Below are 24,054 nucleotides of genomic sequence, written 5' to 3' on the forward strand. Positions count from 1 at the left end.
GACACCCAAAGAACCTAGATAACTTGGAGAAGATCTGCATGGAGGAGTGGGCCAAGATAACTCCAGAGACCTGTGCCGGCCTGATCAGGTCTTATAAAAGACGATTATTAGCTGTAATTGCAAACAAGGGCTATTCCACAAAATATTAAACCTAGGGGTTGAATAATAATTGACCCACACTTATATGTTTAAAATTTATTAAAATTTAACTGAGCAACATAACTTTTTGGTTTGTAAGATTTATGCATCTGTTAATAAATCCTGCTCTTGTGTGAAGTTTGAAGGCTCTAACTTATTTGCATCTTATCAAACCTGCTAAATCTGCAGGGGGTTGAATACTACTTGTAGGCACTGTACTTGGGAGTCTTGGCTGAGGTTAGTAGTTCTACCACGGTGGGGATAGGTCCCACTAATGGAAAGTAGGACTGGGCTCCCCCTCCTTCCTTCCAGGAAGTCCCAGAGCCAAGTGGCTTTCTGGCTGTTCCCTCCATATTAGACTGCACATCTGTTGCACATGGGTCCCTATACCTTTGCAACGAAGTACAGACCTGACAAACTGAAAACCAGACTGCAACTTGACTCCTTGCCAGTACAGCAACAGGACACTTCAAGTATTCCTTCTCACCCTCCGATGATTGTGGAGAGCTGATGACTGGAGCAAAGGTCTGAGAAGGTGCACGGGAATGCGTTTCATGTTCTTGCTGCTTATGTTTTCTTTGTGGATCAAATCCGCGACATGTCAGTACTTTTAGCAGTTTTGCTAAAATGCTTTTCTCCATTCATTTTGAAAGAAAAAAAATCAAAAACTAATCCTCCTTTATGAACCACTTTTCTGGCCAATGCTCTGGTGTGTTTTTTTTTTTTTTAAAGAAAAATCTTCAAATCTTCATTGTGCGACAGTCGCCGGTTGTATTGTACAGTATCTCATTCAGGCTTTGCGTATTTTAAATCCACAGAATGTCTGTGTACACAATGGGGCCAAGTCATCAAATCTTTTTGTGCCAGGAAAGTGGCATGAAAGGTTTGATATGTGGCAAATTGACTAAAAATGTGCGACCTATGGTGTCTTCACACTAGCCTCTATTGGCTCCCCTAAAATGGTGTGCTCACACCCGCCTGTCAAATTCTTCTGAAAACGTCAACGCTTTGTATGCCAGAAATGCTACTCCAGTCAGAGGCGCCAAATTCACGAAGTGCCATGTACTCCAGCAAGACTGGTGTAGTGCTGCCATGTTCTATGCCAGTCTTGATGATTCTGCTCCAATGTCTTTACCTGGCCGACTAATTCCATGCTGTCTACTTTTTTAATATTTATTGGCCACCAGCGTAATTATTTTTTTTTTTTTTTTTTTTTTTTTTTTTTTTTTACACCCTCTGGTGCTGTTTCGGGTATATTTTGATGTGGACCCACCTGAAGGCCATCTATGCTCTTATGCTGTGGATTTAACTTTCTTGCACTGGATTGATGAAATCCACAAACTGCCCACTGTATGTGGATTTTGCAGCGGTGCATTATACATGTGGATGTTTCCGGATACGATTTCCCACTGGATCTGCTTCCAGCTCCACTTTTGGGGGGAAAACAAATGTGAATTTCTAGTGTTTTTTTTTTTTTTTTCTGCAGATAATTCTGGCCGTTGTCCAGACGTGCAGGTGTAGATGCTGATCCCTGGCGTTCACATGATGACTACTTCTCACATGACAGTCCTCCAGCAGGCTGCCCGCTGTCATTCTCCTCTTCCTGCAGAGGGTGTGCACTGCACTGAAGTCCAGCCCATATGTCTGTGTCTTGTGACTAGCACAAACTGTAATGTATGGTCCCGTACTATAGATCTGGAAAGCAGCAAGTCGTACCTGTCAGCATGTTATCTGCACGCACTAGCCTGCACCTGGGAAGGAGTGACCCTCTTGTCAGACCTGGATCTCCATACATGTCTCCTTGTTCTGAAGGTGGATTTGCTTCTGAATTAATGGGAGAAATATTGTAGGATTCTTCCCACTTTTTTTTTTTTTTTTTTTTTGCCTTCTTGGCCCTTCAGCCACAGGAATGTGTGGGGGAACCCAGAAAACCAGTGCCCAACCTGGGTGCTGCTCAAAAAAGCTAAGAAACAGGTGGATCGCGCGCTGTCTGCTCGCCGACAGGTGTAAATACTCCGAGATGGCGAAAGGGAAACGTACGAGACAAGCAACAAACACGTCTTCTGACGCTGATTACACACGGTCAAGGTAGATATTCCCCAATTTTCGCAATGAGCACGGATGAATCTTGCACTGTGTATTAGGGTAGCTGGGAACTGTTTCTAGGGTTTTTTTTTTTTTGTCACTTGCTCTTGCCTATTGATGCTCTTCTGACTAGGAGCAGAACCCCATCAGTGTTACATTATTGCATATATGCACCTTTTTATCCACTTGGTGAGGCTTGTAGGGCAAAACAAGCTCCGTTCACAACCAGCAGGGTTCATGTAGTCTGGGAGGAAAGGGTAAATGTATAAAGGTCATGCAGGAAGAAAGCAGCTTATAATGTGTAGTGTACGGATTACCCCCCCTGTATTATCAGGCAGCTCTTTAAGACTTTGCGTTCATCTTCTTTTCTCAGTCTATGGGCGCCCTACCTGCAGAGTTGGCCTCTCCACCCCACTCCTGCCAGAATACATCTGTAGGCAGCAGTGATGGTGCACAGTCCTCCTGCACTGACCACTTTCTAATATAGTAGTCAATACCATAATATGGGAGCCGCACACCTCTTCTCACCCTTTTGAGATCCAAAAGTTCCCAGCACTTGTGACAATACATTACTATATCAGATGTATGACCCTTCTGCGGACATAAGGTTGTTGCTAGATTATGGATTTGGGTTGGACCGGAGGAGCATGTGTGGGGCTTCACACCACTGCGGCATGCCTGGCACAGTTATCTGGTATGTTATAGTAGGATAAAGCCACGGACCATGACATAGGGAAAACTTAAGGGTTGATTAAAACAATTTATTAGCATTTTGACAAACTGTGTTAACTGACCCAAGCAAGAGTGTCCACAAAATATTTCCCAAAATACTTTTGGTGTCATTGAACATGTTGGGCCAGTGTCTCACTGCTAGGGAACACAGCGCTTGTTTTAGAAGAGTTTATGCTTTACCCACCTATGGGAATAATAAATGTCTGATCGATGGGAACGCCAAAAGTGAGGGTCCTGTGGCTTCCCGCTCCTCTTACTGCAGTCAAGTGATATAACTAAAGTGCTGGTCACCCATGCACACTGGTTCTAGTATGTATGGACTGATTGGAAAAGCCATAAGCACTTGCGGAGCTACAATTACCAGCAGACTCGGTCAACATTTCTAACATTTCTCGGTCAACTGGTTTTTGATTGCACAACTCTAGTGGTGGACTTGCCTGGCCTGAGTGCTGCGGGGTGTAGTATTGTGACCAGCACCCAGACAGTGCAGACCAGAAGTGTAGCCTTCGGCTGCTCAGCAGCTTTCATCATGTAGATTAAGGGAGTGAACCAAGGCGTCTGACAGTCTTGTGCTGTACTTGTGGGACCCACATGAAGGTGATGGCTGTACTGGCGTCCATGCGGAGCCGCACATGAAGGTGAGGGCAGTACTGATCGTATCCATGCGGAGTCGCACATGAAGGTGAGGGCAGTACTGGTGGCATCCATGCGGAGCCACACATGAAGGTGAGGGCAGTACTGATGGCATCCATGCGGAGCCGCACATGAAGGTGAGGGCAGTACTGATCGCATCCATGCGGAGCTGCACATGAAGGTGAGGGCAGTACTGATCGCATCCATGCGGAGCCGCACTTGAAGGTGAGGGCAGTACTGATCGCATCCATGCGGAGCCGCACATGAAGGTGAGGGCAGTACTGATCGCATCCATGCGGAGCCGCACATGAAGGTGAGGGCAGTACTGATGGCATCCATGCGGAGCCGCACATGAAGGTGAGGGCTGTACTGCCTGTGTCCATGCGGAGCCGCACATGAAGGTGAGGGCAGTACTGATGGCATCCATGCGGAGTCGCACATGAAGGTGAGGGCTGTACTGCCTGTGTCCATGCGGAGCCGCACATGAAGGTGAGGGCAGTACTGATCGCATCCATGCGGAGCCGCACATGAAGGTGAGGGCTGTACTGCCTGTGTCCATGCGGAGCTGCACATGGAGGTGAGGGCAGTACTGATCGCATCCATGCGGAGCCGCACATGAAGGTGAGGGCTGGACTGCCTGTGTCCATGCGGAGCCACACATGAATGGGATGCTTCTTGTAGACCGCTATTCTCGCCTTTTTGCTTTCTGTATTTTTCTTGCCAATGAAACTGACTTTGGTTTCTTGATTTAATGTCTGGTTGTCTCATTGGGTCTGGTAATGGTGTAATGTCTGCAGCAGCGAATTGTTCCGTTTCTCGTATTTCTAGCCTCTGATTTGCAAATCTCCTATATATATAAAACTGAATGTACTGTATGTGTCACCAACCAATCACGAAGCATCTTTCTTTTCACCAGAGCTGTTTAAAAAAAGCTGAGCTGTGATTGGTTGCTATGAGCAAGTTTTCCCACTTGACAACACCTCAGCAGACGCGAACATGGTGGGAAAAATCTAGCATCCCTGGGAACACTAGGTCCCAGCCATTGTCTGCCCCCCCAGAAAGGAGCAGAGAGCACATGATAGTAATTAATCTCCCCCCCCGTGTCCATATGCACATCTTCCCTCTTAAAGGGATCTCCGGTATGGAAGTCAGGGCAATTGCCTTCAAATGCTCTGGTACTGACCCCAGGCTCTCTTAAAGGAATCTCCTGTATGGAAGTTAGGGCAAATCCCTCAGCGCTCTGATTCTGACCCAAGGCCCCTCTTAAAGGGATCATTGGTATGGAAGTGAGGGCAAATCCACTCAGCACTCTTGTTCTGACCCAGGACTCTTAAAGGGATCTCCAGTATGGAAGTTAGGGTAAGGCCGGGGTCACACTGGCGAGGAATACAGCCGAGTGAGAGGCGCTAAAAGCACGCATTTGACACGGACCAATGATTCTCTATGGGGTCCCTCGCACCAGCCGTATATTTCTCAGCCGTATTCTACGGTCCGTGCCAATCGCAGCATGCTGCGATTGTCAGCGTACTACGGCCGTAGTACGCCAATGCAAGTCTATGGGTGCGCAAAAAATACGGATTGCACACGGACCACACATGTGACTTGCGAGAAATACGCACCCGATGTCTTTTAGCAAAGCCGGCAATTCAGTGCGCTATAGTACAGTAAACTCACACTGACAGTTTTAATTAAGAAACGAAAGAATAGATATATATACACATAGAAAAAAAAATATGCATTCTATGTGTCTATATCTATTCTTTGGTTTCTGTTAGAAACCCTGTCATAGGGCTCCATTATATGTCCATTTTGCAAGCCTGCGAGAAAATCTCGCCATACGGATTACATACGGATGCTTACATGCGCAAAATACGGGACCACACTTTGATTACGGATGACCTACGGAGCACTATTACGCATGTAAAATACTGACCGTATTTTGCGTCGGTTAGTGTGACCCCCAGCCTAAATCTCTCAGTGCGCTGATTCTAACCTCAGGCTTCTATTAAAGGGATCATTGGTATGGAAGTCAGGGCAAATCCACTCAGCGCTCTGGTTCTGACCCCAGACTGATGGGATGATGTGGGATATTAGGGGTAGTAGTCCGGTGGCTCTGGTTGACGGGATGATGTGGGATATTATAGTGAATGTGGCTATGCGGAGTGGGCGGGGCTATATATAATATTAATAATTTTTATTTTTTTAGTGTGTTGTGTAATATATATTTATTTTGTTAGGTCCATATATATATTTGGACAGACATTTTTCTAATTTTGGTTCTAGACATTACCACAACGAATTTTAAACTAAACAATTCAGATGCAGTTGAAGTTCAGACTTTCAGCTTTCATTTGATGGTATCCACATTAAAATTGGATGAAGGGTTTAGGAGTTTCAGCTCCTTAACATGTGCCACCCTGTTTTTAAAGGGACCAAAAGTAATTGGACAATTGACTCCAAGGCTATTTCATGGACAGGTGTGGGCAATCCCTTCGTTATGTCATTCTCAATTAAGCAGATAAAAGTCCTGGAGTTGACTTGAGGTGTGGTGCTTGCATTTGGAAGGTTTTGCTGTGAAGGAAACAAGCGGTCAAAGGAGCTCTCCATGCAGGTGAAACAAGCCATCCTTAAGCTGCAAAAACAGAAAAAACCCATCCGAGAAATTGCTACAACATTAGGAGTGGCAAAATCTACAGTTTGGTACATCCTGAGAAAGAAAGCACTGGTGAACTCATCAATGCAAAAAGACCTGGGCGCCCACGGAAGACAACACTGGTGGATGATCGCAGAATAATCTCCATGATGAAGAGAAACCCCTTCACAACAGCCAACCAAGTGAACAACACTCTCCAGGAGGTAGGCGTATCAATATCCAAATCTACCATAAAGAGAAGACTGCATGAAAGTAAATACAGAGGGTTCACTGCACGGTGCAAGCCACTCATAAGAATCAAGAAAAAAGGCTAGACTGGACTTTGCTAAAAAACATCTAAAGCCAGCACAGTTCTGGAAGAAAATTCTTGGAACAGATTGAAACCCAAGATCAACCTCTACCAGTATGATGGAAAGAGAAAAGTATGGTGGTACAGCTCCTGATCCAAAGCATACCACATCATCTGTAAAACACGGCGGAGGCAGTGTGATGGCTTGGGCATGCATGGCTGCCAGTGGCACTGGGTCACTAGTGTTTATTGATGATGTGACACAGAACAGAAGCAGCCGAATGAATTCAGAGATATTCAGAGCCATACTGTGTGCTCAGATCCAGCCAAACTGGTCGTCGTTTCATACTACAGATGGAAAATGACCCAAAACATAAAGCCAAAGCAAAGAAGTGGAATATTCTTGAATGGCAAAGTCAGTCACCTGTTCTCAACCCAATTGAGCATGCATTTCACTTGTTAAAGACTAAACTTCAGACAGAAAGGCCCACAAACAAACAGCAACTGAAAACCTGTGAAGGCCTGGCAGAGCATCAAAAAGGAGGAAACAAATCGTCTGGTGATGTCCATGAGTTCAAGACTTCAAGCAGTCTTTGCCAACAAAGGGTTTTCAACCAAGTACCGTACTAGAAATGAACATATTATTATTTAATCTGTCCAATTGCCTTTGGTCCCTTTTAAAAACAGGGTGGCACATGTTTAGGAGTTTCAGCTCCTTAACCCTTCATCCAATTTTAATGTGGATACCCTCAGATGAAAGCTGAACTTCAACTGCATCTGAATTATTTTGTTTAAAATTCATTGTGGTAATGTCTAGAACCAAAATATAGAAAAATGTTGTCTCTGTCCGAATATATATGAACCTAACTGTGTGTGTGTGTGTGTGTGTGTATATATATGTGTGTGTAAGCTGAAGAGCCCGGCGTTGCCTGGGCATAGTAACCAACTGTGGTTAGTTTATAACAAATTATAATTATTTTGCACATAAACCGTGTATCTAATCCTATCCTGTGTGATACTGACTGCTGAGCTGTGTATCTAATCCTATCCTGTGTGATACTGACTGCTGAGCCATGTGTCTAATCCTATCCTGTGTGATACTGACTGCTGAGCCATGTGTCTAATCCTATCCTGTGTGATACTGTCTGCTGAGCTGTGTATCTAATCCTATCCTGTGTGATACTGACTGCTGAGCTGTGTATCTAATCCTATCCTGTGTGATACTGGGCTCCCCCTGCAGTCTGTGTCAGAGGGTGGTCTGTGTTGGCACGGTAATAAATTGTTATTTCCAGCTTTACAGAAGGACGATAACACCATAGAAATATGACTAGGCCTCAGTTACCACAACTGTCTACAAAGAAAACTGTTGCTGATAGCGACCAATCACAGCTCATTTTTCATCTTTTAAACAGCTTTGGGACAGCGTGGCGAGTTTTGAGTGGCGACTTTTGTGTTTCGACTTTTATGTGGCGAGGTTGGTGTATGTGTGCTGAGGGTGGTATGTGTTGAAGCACATGGTAGTGTGTGGTGCATTTTGTGTGTGTGGTGAGTATCCCATGTCAGGGCCCCACCTTAGCAACTGTACGGTATATACTCTTTGGCGTCATCGCTCTCATTCTTTCAGTCCCCCTTGTTCACATCTGGCAGCTGTCAATTTGCCTCCAACACTTTTTTCCTTTCACTTTTTTTCCCCCATGATGTGGGCAAAATTTTTTGGTGAATTGGAATGCTTGGTGTTAAAATTTTGCCTCACAACATAGCCTATGATGCTCTCGGGGGGTCCAGACGTGTGACTGTGCCAAATTTTGTGGCTGTAGCTGCAACAGTGCGGATGCCAATCCCGGACATACATGCATACACACACCCACATTGAGAGAGAGATAGATATCTGTCATATGTTAAAGTTTGGGCACCCCTATTTATGTTAACCTTTTTTTCTTTATAACAATTTTGGTTTTTGCAACAGCTATTTCAGTTTCATATATCTAATAACTGATGGACTCAGTTATATTTCTGGATTCAAATGAGGTTTATTGTACTAACAGAAAATGTGCAATCTGCATTTAAACAAAATTTGACCGGTGCAAAAGTATGGGCACCCTTATCATTTTCTTGATTTGAACACTCCTAACTACTTTTTACTGACTTCCTGAAGCACTAAATTGGTTTTGTAACCTCATTGAGCTTTGAACTTCATAGCCAGGTGTATCAAATCATGAGAAAAGGTATTTAAGGTGGCCACTTGCAAGTAGTTCTCCTATTTGATTCTCCTATGAAGAGTGGCATCATGGGCTCCTCAAAGCAAATCTCAAATGAGCTGAAAACAAAGATTATTCAACATAGCTTTTCAGGGGAAGGATACAAAAAGTTGTCTCAGAGATTTAACCAGTCAGTTTCCACTGTGAGGAACATAGTAAGGAAATGGAAGAACACAGGTACAGTTCTTGTTAAGCCCAGAAGTGGCAGGCCAAGAAAAATATCAGAAAGGCAGAGAAGAATGGTGAGAACAGTCAAGGACAATCCACAGACCACCTCCAAAGACCTGCAGCATCATCTTGCTGCAGATGGTGTCACTGTGCATCGGTCAACAATACAGCGCACTTTGCACAAGGAGAAGCTGTATGGGAGAGTCATGCGAAAGAAGCCATTTCTGCAAACATACCACAAACAGTCACCTGAGGTATGCAAAAGCACATTTGGACAAGCCAGTTACATTTTGGAAGAAGGTCCTGTGGACTGCTGAAACAAAGATTGAGTTGTTTGGTCATACAAAAAGGCGTTATGCATAGAGGCTAAAAAACACAGCATTCCAAGAAAAACACTTGCTACCCACAGTAAAATTTGGTGGAGGTTCCATCATGGTTTGGGGCTGTGTGGCCAATGCCGGCACCGGGAATCTTGTTAAAGTTGAGGGTCGCATGGATTCAACTCAGTATCAGCAGATTCTTGACAATAATGTGCAAGAATCAGTGACGAAGTTGAAGTTACGCAGGGGATGGATATTTCAGCAAGACAATGATCCAAAACACCGCTCCAAATCTACTCAGGCATTCATGCAGAAGAACAATTACAATGTTCTGGAATGGCCATCCCAGTCCCCAGACCTGAATATCATTGAACATCTGTGGGATGATTTGAAGCGGGCTGTCCATGCTCGGCGACCATCAAACTTAACTGAACTGGAATTGTTTTGTAAACAGGAATGGTCACAAATACCAGGATCCAGGAACTCATTAATAGCTACAGGAAGCGACTAGAGGCTGTTATTTTTGCAAAAGGAGGATCTACGAAATATTAATGTCACTTTTATGTTGAGGTGCCCATACTTTTGCACCGATCAAATTTTGTTTAAATGCAGATTGCACATTTTCTGTTAGTACAATAAACCTCATTTGAATCCAGAAATATAACTGAGGCCATCAGTTATTAGATATATGAAACTGAAATAGCTGTTGCAAAAACCAAAATTGTTATAAAGAAAAAAGGTTAACATTAATAGGTGTGCCCAAACTTTAACATATGACTGTGTGTGTGTGTGTGTGTGTATATATGTGTATATGTATGTGTATATATATATATATATATATATATATATATATATATATAATTTTATTATATGATAATTATAATTTGTTATAAATAACCGTAGTTACTATGCCCGGGCAGCGATGGGCTCTTCAGCTAGTCCTTTATAAAGCTGACAATATTAGGGCCTGACAAGTGCTGTGCTGTCATCCATAAATAATGGATATGTATATAACTCTTAAAGAGAGGGCTTGCCAAAAAAATGACCACAGATCTGCTCCCACAAATTGTAAATTTTCTGTTCAAGTCCACAATGTTCAGCCCTGTAAACGCGTTCCAGACTATCAGATTTTCCAGATTAGCAAATGCCAGAGTAAAGCAATATCTTTTGTCGAACTGGTTTTGAGACCCAACAGGATTCGGTCATGTGGGACATTGTGGTGTGTGTGTGGGGTTTTTTTTTTTTTTTTTTTTCTATTTTACTGTTCAGGAGGGGCAGTGACAGGAAATATTCCCCACCACCCCTCCATGTTATAATTACTGCATGTAGTGAAGCACTGAGCCAACACTACACTAGTGAGCGTGAATGTAGTGTGGGCCCTGCGCCCTGACAGTCCCGTCTCCCTGACTAAACTCCATGTTTTCCATTTCCAGCTGGCCTAGTACAGAGTTTGACTTGAACTGCATCCGTCTGATTGTGTACCAGGACTGTGAGCGACGGGGAAGACAAGTCCTGTTTGACTCCAAAGCTGTACGTGAAGTAAAGGATGAAAACCCACAGGTGAGGCTTTTTTTTTTTTTTTTTTGGCTATGTTGATCTGTTAAAGGGTAAAAATGGTCCTTCTCCAGGTTACTGGGGTTGGTTCTGGGTCCGTGGGCAGTTCTGGTATACCTTGTCAATATGGCATGAAATGATTTTGTGTGGAGATAAGATTTTTAAGTCTGAAGTATTGACGTATGGTCGTCCCTTTTTAAGTTCTCACAAATGTTGATGCAGGCTACTTAGATTTCCTTCTTGCACAACTGACTTTTTTAGTTTTGGGCCATTACTAGGTCTTTTTATGGCAGGGTCCCAGGTGCTGTCTAAATGCTCTTTTGCCAAACTAACCTATGTCCGTTTTGGGGTGAACACAGGTCACGTTGTGTAATGCAGGTGAATGGGATCGTATTGTGACGGCAACAAGGCAGAAGCCAATGTTTTTTGTTTTGCGCTCATGTCTTTACGGTTTTCTCTCCAACATGCTTTATGCTGCAGTTCTGACTGTTCAGCTTATAATTTGCATGATTAAGGCTAGTTTCACACTAGTGTATGGAGGAGCTGCGGAGGGCTTCGTAGCTCCTCTGTGAAGCTCCGCCCACTGCCACAACTCTTCCGTTCAGCTCCGCCTACATCTGCATGACCTGCGTACCCAATGCTAAAGATTGGGTACGCATGCCGAACTAGGCGGAGCTGAACGGAGGAGATGCGGCAGTGGGCGGAGCTTCACGGAGGAACTCCGCAGCTCTGCCATACGCTAGTGTGAAACTAGCCTTAAAGTTGGCAGTGCGCTTTCCTTGAGCCGATGCCCACTTCAGCAAGGACAAAATGGCTGAATTGCCACAAATTACGTATGCACAGATGTAGTGTCATGTGCACCTTTAAAAGTAGTGGGTTTTTGTATCACCTTAATGACCACAAATGCGTGTTGTTTGTTTGTCACAGACCCATCATATGAGACTAGCATCTTCCCCAACCCGTGACTATCCTGTAGCTGACAACTTTCTGAATTGGCCACTTATCAGTACGCCCTTTAACCCCTTAGATGCCGCTGTCTATATTTACTAGAGCATCTCAATGGTTGAGTGTGGCTTCTAGCTCCTTAACCCCATTTGCAACCGGAGATTTTGATCATATGGTCCTGATGTTTGCCATGGCAGTTCACTGCCAAATAGCCTTAATCTGCTTTCGTGGTTAAAAATAAACTTTAATTCCAGAGATGCCACTTTGCATTAATTTCTGAAAAGCACCTGATGTGTTAATGAGCATCAATAAATAACACCCCCAAAGTCATTTCAAAACTGAACAGGTCCCTATAAAATACGTTTTGTAAACTTCCTTCTAAAAATTAGATTATTGCTCTATCTTTTAACCATGAAAAATACGAACAAAATAAAACACATACAAATGGTGTTGATGTAAAGCAATCATGGAGCAAATGTTAATTTGTTTTTCTGTGCTATGACACTTTGGATTAAAGGGAACCGTCGCCTGTTTTGGCATTCTATAATGCTGTGGATAAGCCCCTAGTTTTCAAAAGGCAAGCAATGCAATAAAGTACAGTATGCTGCTACTCTAACTATAGCCTGACTGGCCGCTGCTACTTTGGCCTCACGGCTACCGTTCTCTGTCTATTGCAGCCTATCCTAAGCCCTAAACATGTGCGCACATGGGGTTAACACTCACGGTGAAGTTGGTGTCTCATTATGGGTTGTAGATTCGACCTATCTGCCTTAGTAGTAGACTTTCCAACCTGAAAGATAAGATAATAAGAATAAGTTTTATTATACTAGTCTGTGGGGCGGTCTGGGTCCTGCGCCTCCCATCTTCTTGCGATGCTATTCTCCTGCTTGCTTTCTCGCTCCTGGCATCGCGCTCCTGCGCAGGCGTACTTATCTGCCCTGTTAAGGGTAGAGTAAAGCAGTGCGCAGGCGCTGGGCCTCTCTGACCTTTCCCGGCGTCTGCGCACTGCAGTACTTTGGTGTGCCCTCAACAGGGCAGAGAAGTACGCCTGCGCAGGAGAGCGATGAAGCAAGCAGGGGGACGGCATCACAAGACTATGAGGCGCCGGACCAAGAACTGCGACACCCATTGTAACGGACCGCCCCTCCAGGTGACTATAATAACTTATTTCTCTATCGCTTCATTGGGGGACACAGAGACCATGGGTGTATGCTGCTGCCACTAGGAGGCTGACACTATGCACAAAAAAGGTTAGCTCCTCCTCCGCAGTATACACCCCACCAAACGGCAGGAATTTCCTCAGTTTAGCTTGGTGTCAGTAGGAGGTGGACACGGGTCTTTTATTAGACCCATATCTACCTCGGTGTGCTTTGTTCCTTTTCATTGTCCCGGAGGGATACAGTGTGATCAGTCACAACTGTACTCCCACAAAGAGACTGAGTACGGCGTGTACTGCCACCCCGTATCCTCATAGCTCTCCGCAGCAGGACCAGGAGCTTTGCACAGGTGTGTGCCAGCTATACGGATGGTCCTTGCCCCCCGCCTCCCACCCACTCGCCTACCAGAGCCTGTCGGTCGGACGAGGCACGGACACTGGGGAAAATAAACTCAGACAGCGTTGGATTTACAAGGTACCTTTATTGAAGACACCACTGGAGGATTCTTCGGAGCGGCACAGGGCAGTGCCGCAGGGTCCTCAGCTGCCTGCGCCTCCCGGCGGCCGCCACACTATCTTATCCCCCCCGCCTTCATTCTTATGCGGGAGTATCCTGAGGGCTTTTTTCGGGCCGCGGTTTCTTCTTGGATGGCTGTGGCAGCGCTGCAGGACTTCCGCGCCGCCCCGCGCTGACAGGCGTCCGCCGATACTAATTTAGTCCCTGGCTTCATTTCGGGCCTACTCGGCCGTCACGGCCACGCCCCCCGCCCTCTCTTGTAGGCGGGCTGCTCTCCCACCCGTTCTAGGACCACCCACCCTCCTAGCCTGTAGCTGGGCAGCGGGCGGTCTTCTCTTCGGGTCAGGCGGCTAGCTCCGCCCTTCTTCTCTCCTGAACCGCGCATTCCTTTTACCTCAGGCTGCCGCCATCTTTGCAGCCTGTCAGCCGGACGCCTTTGAAGACACCAGACAGCGGAAAGGGGTCCCTCGTTATCCTCTACTGCAGCCCTGCATCTCAGACGAGCTGGGCACATTGCCTTTTGGGACACCAGACCGTGAGTAGCTCTGCAACTGCAGACTGACACTCTCATCTGCCTTCTGTCCCCCCACCTTCCGGCATCTCCTCTGGGTTCTTTCTTCTTTTTCTTTCATTATGTCTAACCCCAAGCCGGAACGTGCCCGTCCGCCAGCACCCACTGGAACTTTGGTCAAGTTCTTTGCATGTTCCTCTTGTAATCGCAAACTTCCCTCAGGTCAGACCACTCCCCTCTGCTTAGACTGCAGTAATCCCATTCAGCCTGATGCCGTCCAGGAACCATCTATTGCGCCACATGAGTGAACCCCCCCCCCCCCCCCCCATTCCTGGCTGGGCCTCTTCTCTATCACAATCAGTGGCGGACCTCACCAGGATGTCTCAGTCCCTAGTGGCCGTTCTTGATAAGTTGCCCCTGGACACTTCTGCAGGGTCCAGCAGGTCGCAAGGGGTTCCATCTGAGCCAGCCAGCAGAAGCCGCAAAAGACCCAGGCAGGATCTCCGGCTGGAATCCTCTCCTGACCTGGTCTCTCGACATAGTCCTTCCCAGCAGTCGCCTTCCCGTGCCTCCTCACCCGAGTCAGGTGAAGCGTTCTTGGATGCGTCATCTGAAGAGATTTTAGAGCTGGATTCGGACCAGGACGCGGACATGAAGGTTACGGTACAGAACCTCATTGCTGCGATTAACCACACCTTCGAAATACAGACTCCCCTGCGAAACCCTCAGATCAGGAGGTTTCGTTCAGACGGGCAGAAACACCTTCTAGAGTCTTCGCCTCCCACTCTGAGTTTGGCAAGATCCTTACCAGGGACAGAGAAAATCCGACCAGACTCTTTCAAAGAGGGAAGCGCCTCGGCGTGCTCTATCCATTTTCAAAAGAGCTCACCGACAACTGGTCGGCTTCCCCCTCTGTAGACGCTCCCGTGTCCAGACTATCTTAACAACACAGTCCTCCCGATTTCAGGTGTGATGTCGCTAAAGGATTCTAATGACAGAATTATAGAATCCTTAGCAAAGTCAGCATTCGAAGCGGCTGCGGTGGCGCTATGCCCAGCCTTCGCTTCATCTTGGGTAGCAAAGGCCATAGCTACTTGGGCGGAGGATCTCCGCAAGGGCATCCTAGATAAAGCCCAACTGGAGCAATTGGCCGAACTGGCTAACCAGATCTCCCATGCAGGGGATTATCTGCTCTCTGCCTCCTTGGATGCTGCGTCTTGCGCAGCTCAGGCATCCAGCAACATGATGGCAATCCGGCGTACAATTTGGCTCAAGGCTTGGCAGGCGGATTTGTCTTCAAAAAAGTCCCTTACCAATCTGCCTTTTCAGGGAGCGCGTCTCTTTGGATCCCAGCTGGACCAGATTATTAAGGACACCACTGGAGGCACAAGTTCCCTCCTCCCTCAGTCCAAGCCTCGTAGGCCTCCGCTAAGGCGTCAGTTTCGGCCCTTTCGGTCTATCCAACAGAGGCCGCAGGCACGCCAGGATAGAAAGGTCTCTTTCAGACCCACTCCCTCCTGGCGATCTCGCTCATCCCAGGGCAGATCCTCCAGGTCCAGATCTGGTCGGTCCACATCAGCATGACTATCAACGAAGTCCCGAGGGTCCTTCCCAACTGGGCGGTCGACTCCTTTTCTTCAGAGACGTCTGGCTTGCCTCAGAGGACGCTTGGGTCAGGGAAGTTGTATCCTCAGGATGCAAGATAGTTTGTTTCTCGTCCCGACCTCCAAAAGACCCTGCCTTAGTTCCGGGTTTCTTTGCATCCATCACCTCTCTCCTCAGTTCCGGGGTGATTTTGCCCGTTCCCGAATCAGAACGTTTCACAGGGGTTATTCAAACCTGTTTGTAGTGCCGAAAAAAGACAGTGCAGTTCGTCCCATCCTGGATCTCAAGTTACTGAACAAGAGGGTCCGACTGCGTCATTTCAGGATGGAGTCTCTTCGGTCGGTAATCGCTTCCATGGAGGTGCAGGAGTTCATGTGTTCAATAGACATTCAAGATGCCTAGCTACATGTTCCCATCTTTCCCGGGCATCAGAGATTCCTGCGTTTTGCCATTCACCAGGACCACTACCAGTTCGTTGCACTGCCGTTCGGTCTCGCCACCGCACCCAGTTTTTACAAAGACCATGGCGGCGTTGATGGCCTTGTTGAGGATCAAAGGTCTCGTTCTTTTTCCGTACCTCGACGACATTCTGATAAAAGCTCCGTCTTTTCACCAGGCTCGCCAAAGTCTTACCATCGTCCTCGACACCCTGTCCAATTTTGGGTGGCTCGTCAACAAAAAAGTCCTGCCTTGTTCCGACACAACGTCTGGTGTTTCTGGGCCTATTGTTCGACACTCGTCGATCGAGGGTTTTTCTCCCAGAGGAGAAGAGAGTTTCTCTGCAGTGAGATGTACGATCGCTGCAGACCACACGACTTCCATCTCTCCGGACAACCATGAAAGTTCTAGGAAAGATGGTGGCGTCGACAGAAGCAATTCCCTTTGCTCAATTTCACTCCAGACCCCTCCAACAGGCCATCCTGTCTCGGTGGAACAGGTCTGTTCTTTCCCTGGATCATCCAATTCGCCTTTCATACTAGGTCAGGCAGTCCCTCATTTGGTGGCGGACGTCACCTCTCATTGCCCTAGGACGGTCATTCCTTCTCATTCACTGGCAGATTGTGACAATGGATGCCAGCCTCCTCGGCTGGGGGGCAGTGTTTCGCAATCACACTGTTCAGGGTCGGTGGTCGACTAGAGACAGCTCTGCCGATCAACGTCCTCGAGATACGGGCGATCTATCTGTCTCGTTCACTGGGAGAGACTTCTCAGGGGCCTGCCAATCCGTGTTCTGACAGAATGCCACAGCGGTGACATATATCAACCACCAGGGGGGGACACAAGTGCCTCAGCCCTAGCGGAAGTGTCCAAAATTCTTCACTCGGCAGAGGTTTCAGTTCCAACAATATCCGCGGTGCACATTCCTGGTGTGGACAACTGGGCCGCCGATTTTTCTCAGCCGCGGGGGTCTCGCGGCGGGAGAGTGGTCCTTACATCCGGATGTATTTCATCAGCTTTGCCGTCGTTGGGGGAACTCCGGACGTAGACCTGCTGGCGTCTCTCCTCAACAGGAAAGTTCCACAGTTTGTATCCAGGGCTCGAGATCCCCTCGCCGTGGGCGCCGACGCTCTGACCATTCCTTGGTCTCAGTTTGAGCTCCCCCTACCTGTTCCCTCCCCTTCCCCTTCTTCCCAAGCTGTTGAAGAAAATCAAAGCAGAAGGAATTCCAGTTATCCTCATCGCCCCGAATTGGCCCAGAAGGTCTTGGTTCGCGGACATTGTCAACCTTCTCGCGGACGCCCCCTGGAAGCTTCAAGACAGGGCAGATCTGTCTCAGGGCCCGATTTGCCACCCCAATTCTCGGCCGCTCAATTTCACAGCGTGGCTGTTGAGACCAAGGTTTTGAAACTATCAGGTTTTTCTGATCTGGTTATTCATACCATGATCCGGGCCAGAAAGCCATCGTCTTCCAAAATTTATTACCGTACTTGGAAAGCCTATTTCACTTGGTGCGAGGCCAATAACATTCCGTCCATGTCCTTTTCTCTCCCTTCTGTCCTGGCGTTTCTTCAGGCAGGCCTTGATGCGGGCCTTGCCCTCAGCTCTTTAAAAGGTCAAGTCTCGGCGCTATCCATTTTGTTCCAGAAGACATTGGCCTCCCGTCCTCAGGTCAAGACCTTCCTTCAGGGAGTGGCTCATGCAGCTCCTCCGTACCGTGCTCCCGTACATCCATTGGATCTTAATCTGGTTCTCGAGGTTCTACAAGATCCTCCCTTTGAACCTCTCAGGGAAGTTTCCCTATCTCTCCTTTCATGGAAAGTAGCCTTCCTAGTAGCCGTCACCTCCATCCGCCGTGTCGGAATTGACGGCCCTTTCTTGTTGTTCCCCTTTCTTGGTGCTCCACCAGGACAAGGTAGTTCTACGGACTGTGCCTTCTTTCCTTCCTAAGATGGTGTCCACTTTCCACCTGAATGAGGATATTGTTCTCCCGTCCTTTTGTCTGATTCCAACTCACCCTCGGGAGCGCTCCTTGAACAAGCTGGACTTGGTCAGGGCAATGAAGGTCTACCTAGCACGACTCCTCTGAGGAAGTCAGACTTTTTTTTTTTTTTTTTTTTTTTTCTCTCATCATTCCAGATGGGGTGCGGAAAGGCCAGCCGGCCTCCAAAGCTACTATTGCTCGCTGGATCAGATCGGCAATTTTGGAGGCCTACCGGATCAAGCATCGAGTGGCCCCTCCTGGAATTAGAGCTCACTCTACCCGGGCTGTGGGTGCCTCCTGGGCGGTGCGCCACAGAGCTTCCGTGCTACAACCTGGTCATCTGTTCACACCTTTGTGAAATTCTACAAGGTCCACACCTACGCTTCGGCGGATGCCAGCCTAGGTAGAAGGATCCTGCAGGCAGTGGTGGTGAGTCCGCTGGCCTGATGGAAGATTGTTTTCCCTCCCCAGGGACTGCTTTGGGACGTCCCATGGTCTCTGTGTCCCCCAATGAAGCGATAGAGAAAACAGGATTTTTGGGTTGCTTACCGGAAAATCTGTTTCTCGGAGCCTTCATTGGGGGACAAAGCACCCTCCCATGTTCTACAACTCCTGTTCTTATGTTGTTGGTTATGTACAGTTGAGTTGTCTGTTCTGTTTAAATCTATTCTGTTACTTTTCCTACTGCTTTCTCACTGAGGAAATTCCTGCCGGTTGGTGGGGTGTATACTGCGGAGGAGGCGCTAACCTTTGTGCATAGTGTCAGCAGCATACACCCATGGTCTGTGTCCCCCAATGAAGGCTCCGAGAAACAGATTTTACGGTAAGCAACCCAAAAATCCTGTTTTTTCTTTCAGGTCATACAGAGGGCTTATCTACAGCATTAGAGAATGCTGTAGATAATCCCTGAAAGGCAGTGGCCACATCTTATAGCGGCCAAAACAGGTGACAGGTGCACTTTAACCCCTTAGCGACCGCCGATGTGCCTTTTAACGGTGGTAATTAAGGGTACTAAAACCACAGCGCAGCTAATTCACGGCGCTGTGGAGAAAGTGAATAGCGCCCCCCCGTGTCGGATTTCCTCCAGGGTCTCGGCTGCCGGGGGTCGCCGAGACCCCAGAGAACATGAATCTGTCGATTTTTTTTTTTTTTTTTTTTTTTTTTTTTTTTTTTTTTTTTTTTTCCCACCCCGCTTTTGCGATCGCCGTTATTAACCCTATAACGGCGACCGCAAAAAAAGCTGCGATTGTGAATTAAATTTCTCTTTCCTCTGATGTGATCGCACATCAGAGGAGAGAGAAAGAGGGTCCACGATAAACTATCATCGTGATCAAAATAAACAAAATAGTACATAATTTCCCCCCCCCCCCCCCCCTGTTTATCACCCCCTTAGAGAAAATATTTTTTTTTTTTCCGTTAGGGTTAGGGTTTGACTAAGGTTAGGGCTAGGTTTAGAATTGGGGTTAGGGCGAACTAGAATTAGGGGTGTGATAGGGTTGGAGCAAGAATTGAGGGGTTTCCGCTATGTACCAACTTTGGGGGTCTAAAAATTGGGTCTAAAAAAATCACACTTGTGGAAATAAATACTTTTTATTTTCACGGCTCTGCGTTTATAAACTTCTGTGACAAGCTTGGGGGTTCAAAGTGCTCACCACACATCTAGATAAGTTCCTTATGGGGTCTAGTTTCCTAAATGGGGTCACTTGTTGGAGGTTTCCACTGTTTAGGCCCATCAGGGGCTCTGCAAACGCAACATGATGCCTGTAGACCATTCCATCACAGTCTGCATTCCAAAATGTCACTCCTTCCCTTTCAAGCTCTCCCATGCGCCCAAACAGTGGTTCCCCCCCCACATAAGGGGTATCGGCGTACTCAGGACAAATCACACAACAACTTTGGGGGTATGATTTCTCCTGTTACACTTGTAGAAATAAAAATTTGGGGTCGTAAAGATCATTTTTGTGGGAAAAAAAAATGGATTTTATTTTCACTGCTCTACGTTATAAACTTCTGTGAAGCACTTGAAGGTTCAAAGTGCTCACCACACATCTAGATAAGTTGCTTAATGGGTCTAGTTGCCAAAATGGGGTCAGTTGTTGGAGGTTTCCACTGTTTAGGCACACTAAGGGCTCTCCGAACGCAACATGGCAACCAATCTCAATTCCAGCCAATTCTGCGTTGAAAAAGTCAAACGGCGCTCCATCCCTTGCGAGCTCTGCCATGTGCTGAAAGTGGTTTACCCCCACATATGGGGTATCGGCGTATTCAGGAGAAATTGTACAATAAATTTTGTGGTTGATTTTCTCGTTTAACTCTTGTGAAAATAAAAAAAAAACTGGTTCTGAAGTAAATTTTTTGCAAAAAAAGTTAAATGTTAATTTTTTCCTTCCACATTGCTTTAGTTCCTGTGAAGCATGTAAAGGGTTAATCTTCTTGAATGTGGTTTTGAGCACCTTGAGGGATCTAGTTTTTAGAATGGTGCCACTTTTGGGTATTTTCTGTCATGTACACCCCTCAAAATGACTAAATATGATGTGGTCCCTAAAAAAAAAAAAAAAAAAAAATTTTGTAAATTTTGTTGTAAAAATGAGAAATCGCTGGTCAACTTTTAACCCTTTATATCTTCCTAACTAAAATTTGCTTCCAAAATTTTGCTGATGTAAAGTAGACATGTGGGAAATGTTATTTTTTAAGAAATTTGTGTGACACATCTCTCTGATTTAAGGGCATAAAAATTTAAAGTTTTAAAATTGAAAATTTTTCGAAATTTTTGCCATATTTCCGTTTTTTTCATAAATAAACACAAGACTTATCGAAGAAATTTTACCACTAACATGAAGTACAATATGTCACAAAAAAAAATCTCAGAATCAGCGGGATCCATTAAAGCGTTCCAGAGTTATGACCTCATAAAGTCACAGTGGTCAGAATTGTAAAAATTGGCCTGGTCATTAAGTTGCAAACTGGCTCTGTTGCTAAGGGGTTAAAGAGATGATCAGCCAAAGTTTGGAAATTGCAAATTTTTTAAATATTTTGTCGTTTTTTGTAGATAAACACAAAACATGTTAACGTAAATTTAACACTATAAAGTATGTCATAAAAAAAAACTCAATGGGATATGTTGAAGCGTTCCAGAGTTACTACATAAAGTGTCACGTCGGATTTAAAAAAAAAAAAAAGCCAGTCACTAAGGGGTTAAACACTACATTTTGTGCCCCTGTAATGCTGTAGGAGATGGTAGAGTAGCTGTGAAATGTGTTGGTTCTCCTTGCTCACATTCAGCTGTGTGACCTAACACCTAAGTGATTAATGCGGGTGTGTGCACTGTGCCTAAGAGCCTCACATGATCCCCGAACTGCTGCCAAATAGCTGTGCATGCGATGTCTGACTGATCATCTGCTTGTGAGCACAAATGGGTATGGCTGTTTAATATTCATGCCTGTGTCACTGACTTTCATCCACAATGAGAAGGTTGTGTGGGTCGCCAGGTCTGTAGTATTGAGATCTGTAGACTATACACCCTGTCATGTCCTTTGTAAATGAGGATTGCTCAGAATTCATTAGGCACATGACCTGGGCATTAATAGCCGGCACATTAACACAACTGTGTTCATGAATGGCCAAGAACTGAGGGCATCGTTGTGACAGATTCATAGCTGCTATAATGGTTTCAGCAGTTGGCTATTAAACTGAGGTGCCCCAAGCAAACCTACATGGCCAGGGAGGGAGGCCTGTCAGAATTTATCACAAATTGCTTCATCTCAACACTTGACTCGCTCTTGTCCCACCTTGGCCCCCTCTGACCTCCCTCCTCTCTATAGAAGACCTTGCCTTGTTTGGTCGATCTTATTTTTGAAGTGAGATGCAAGTCTTTTCTGCTCAATCACCACAACCCCAATGTATAAACTTCCTCCCCACCATCATGGACACTAAGAGCTTGTTATCATACCTTCTCCAAATCGCACTGGCCCAGATGTCACCTCCCTGGCCCAGAATCCCAGAGTGTCTATCAGCCATATCCTCCGACTTCTAAAACTAAATGTGGACTGGAATCTATTTGTAGTCTGTGCTTAACGCCTTATGTAAATCACCATGGAATCAATGATGCTCTAATATACACAATGCGGACCCGCAGCAGATTTGGCCCTGCGGACCCGCAGCAGATTCTCCTGCGTTGTACAGTACCATTAAGGGAAATCTAAAATGAAAAAAGCTGTTCACATGCTGCAGAAAAATCCACAGCATAAATGCTGCGGGTTCATTTCCGCAGCATGTCAATTCTTTGTGCGGTTCTGCAGCATTTCTGCACCCATTGAGTCAGGCACTTCCGCAGCAAAACCGCAGGTCTAAAAAAAAATCTGCGGTTTTGCTGCAGATGAAAAGCTGCAGAATCGGGGGAGGGGTAAGTGTGGGCTGTGACTGTGTATGGGGGTCTGCTGGGGCTGTCCGGGGGGTGGGGGGGTTTGCTGGGATTGGCGGGGGGGGGGGGGTCTGCGGGGCTGTGCAGGGTTACCGGGGGGTCTATAAGCAGGCATCACTACTGTCAGTGAGTGACACATTGGCCAATGATGGGACAGTAGTAGTCCCATCATCCGGCTAATGTGTTGAATGTAAAAAAAAAAAACAAAAACATACAGAACATACAACACATAGCATAGAGTACATACTTACCAATCACCCAACTCCCCGAAGCCCTCATCTCGTTTAATAAAAATAAACCAACCTATACTCAATTTTCCGCCGTAGTCCAGATAATAACGAGGGTCCCACGACGATCTGCGGTATAGGACACTGACATCGGGTGATGTCGGTGCTCTACAGGGGGCTCCCGCGATGAAATGAGGTCCCGTAACCCTAATTCTCACGCAGCATTGCTGTAAAGTGAGAGCCTGAACTCAGGTAACCTTAGTGATGCACTGCAGGAGCCATTGTCTCCTGTCAGTTCATTACTGGGAGGCCCATTAGAGCAGTCACATTACCTGATGTCACTGTTCTATAGGGAAATCGTCATGGGACACTCGTTATTAATTGGACTGCATCCGACAGGGCGTATACGGCTGACTTAATTTTTTTACTTTTTATTATAGGAGACCGAGGGCGTCGCTTAGATCTGGGCGTGAAAATAAAATGTGAAAACCGTGGTGTTTCATTAAAATACTTTATTCTTGTGTTTTTGTTTTTTTTTTTTTTAACCCTTTATTAATCTAAGTAATGGATAGGCGTCTTATTGACTCCTCTCCATTATTAACCGGGCTTAATGTCGCCTTACAATAGGAAGGTGACATTAACCCTTTATTACCCCATATCCCACCGCTACATGGGAGTGGGAAGAGGGGCTAAGTGTCAGAATTGGCGCATCTTAGATATGCGCCATTTCTGGGGCGGCTGCGAGCTGGTATTTGTAGCCGGGGGTCAGTATCCATGGCCCCTTCCTAGGCTATGAATATCAGCCTGCAGGTGTCTGCGTAGCCTTTCTGGCTATAAAATATAGGGGGACCCCACTTTTTTTTTTTTTTTTTTTTTTTTTTTTTTTTTTTGGTTGGGGGGGGTCCCCCTATTTTAATAGCAAGTAAAGGCTATGCAGACAGCTGCGGGCTGATAGTCATTGCCTGGGAAGGGGCCATGGGTATTACTCCCTTCCAAGGCTACAAATATTGGCCCTCGGCTGTTGGCTTTCCCCCTCTGGCACAGAAAATTGCATGGGAGCCCACGCCATATTTTTTTTTTTTTTTTTAAATGAAACATTGTTCATTATTAAACATGGATATATCTATGGATACATCTCATATCTATCTGTGTGTGTAATGGAGTGTGGGTTGGACAAATGTAAAAGATGAGGTTGGATAGAAATGGCATCACAAATCTTTTTTTGTGGGGGGGAGGGAGATTTTTCTGTTGTAAAACGTATCTATAGGAGAATAGTAGATTAATTCAAGACATTCATTCAGAGGTGCTTCTCACAAAATTAGAATATCAAAAAATAGAATTAGACTTACCGGTAATTCGGTTTCTAGGAACCTTCCATGACGGCTACATCAAAGGATGTCTTCTCTGCCCTAATAGGGGGA

General features: G+C 46.1%; 1 protein-coding gene across 4 annotated transcripts in view; it reads left to right on the forward strand.

The window, feature by feature from the left end:
- Positions 1-24,054, forward strand: part of FNIP2 (folliculin interacting protein 2) — a 148,215-nt gene that overhangs the window by 50,978 nt on the left and 73,183 nt on the right. For 3 of the 4 annotated variants that reach the window (XM_073576650.1, XM_073576676.1, XM_073576658.1), the window contains exons 2-3: positions 1,625-2,226; positions 10,710-10,836. In XM_073576650.1, the coding sequence (XP_073432751.1) occupies positions 2,048-2,226; positions 10,710-10,836 (306 nt within the window). In that variant the 5' untranslated portion in view covers positions 1,625-2,047. The remainder of the gene's footprint in view (positions 1-1,624; positions 2,227-10,709; positions 10,837-24,054) is intronic. The other variant, XM_073576666.1, reaches the window with a different exon arrangement.

The sequence above is a fragment of the Dendrobates tinctorius genome, unplaced genomic scaffold, assembly GCF_039654945.1.
Source record: "Dendrobates tinctorius isolate UK_male_01 unplaced genomic scaffold, ASM3965494v1 ptg000008l, whole genome shotgun sequence".
Classification (NCBI taxonomy): Eukaryota; Metazoa; Chordata; class Amphibia; order Anura; family Dendrobatidae; genus Dendrobates; species Dendrobates tinctorius.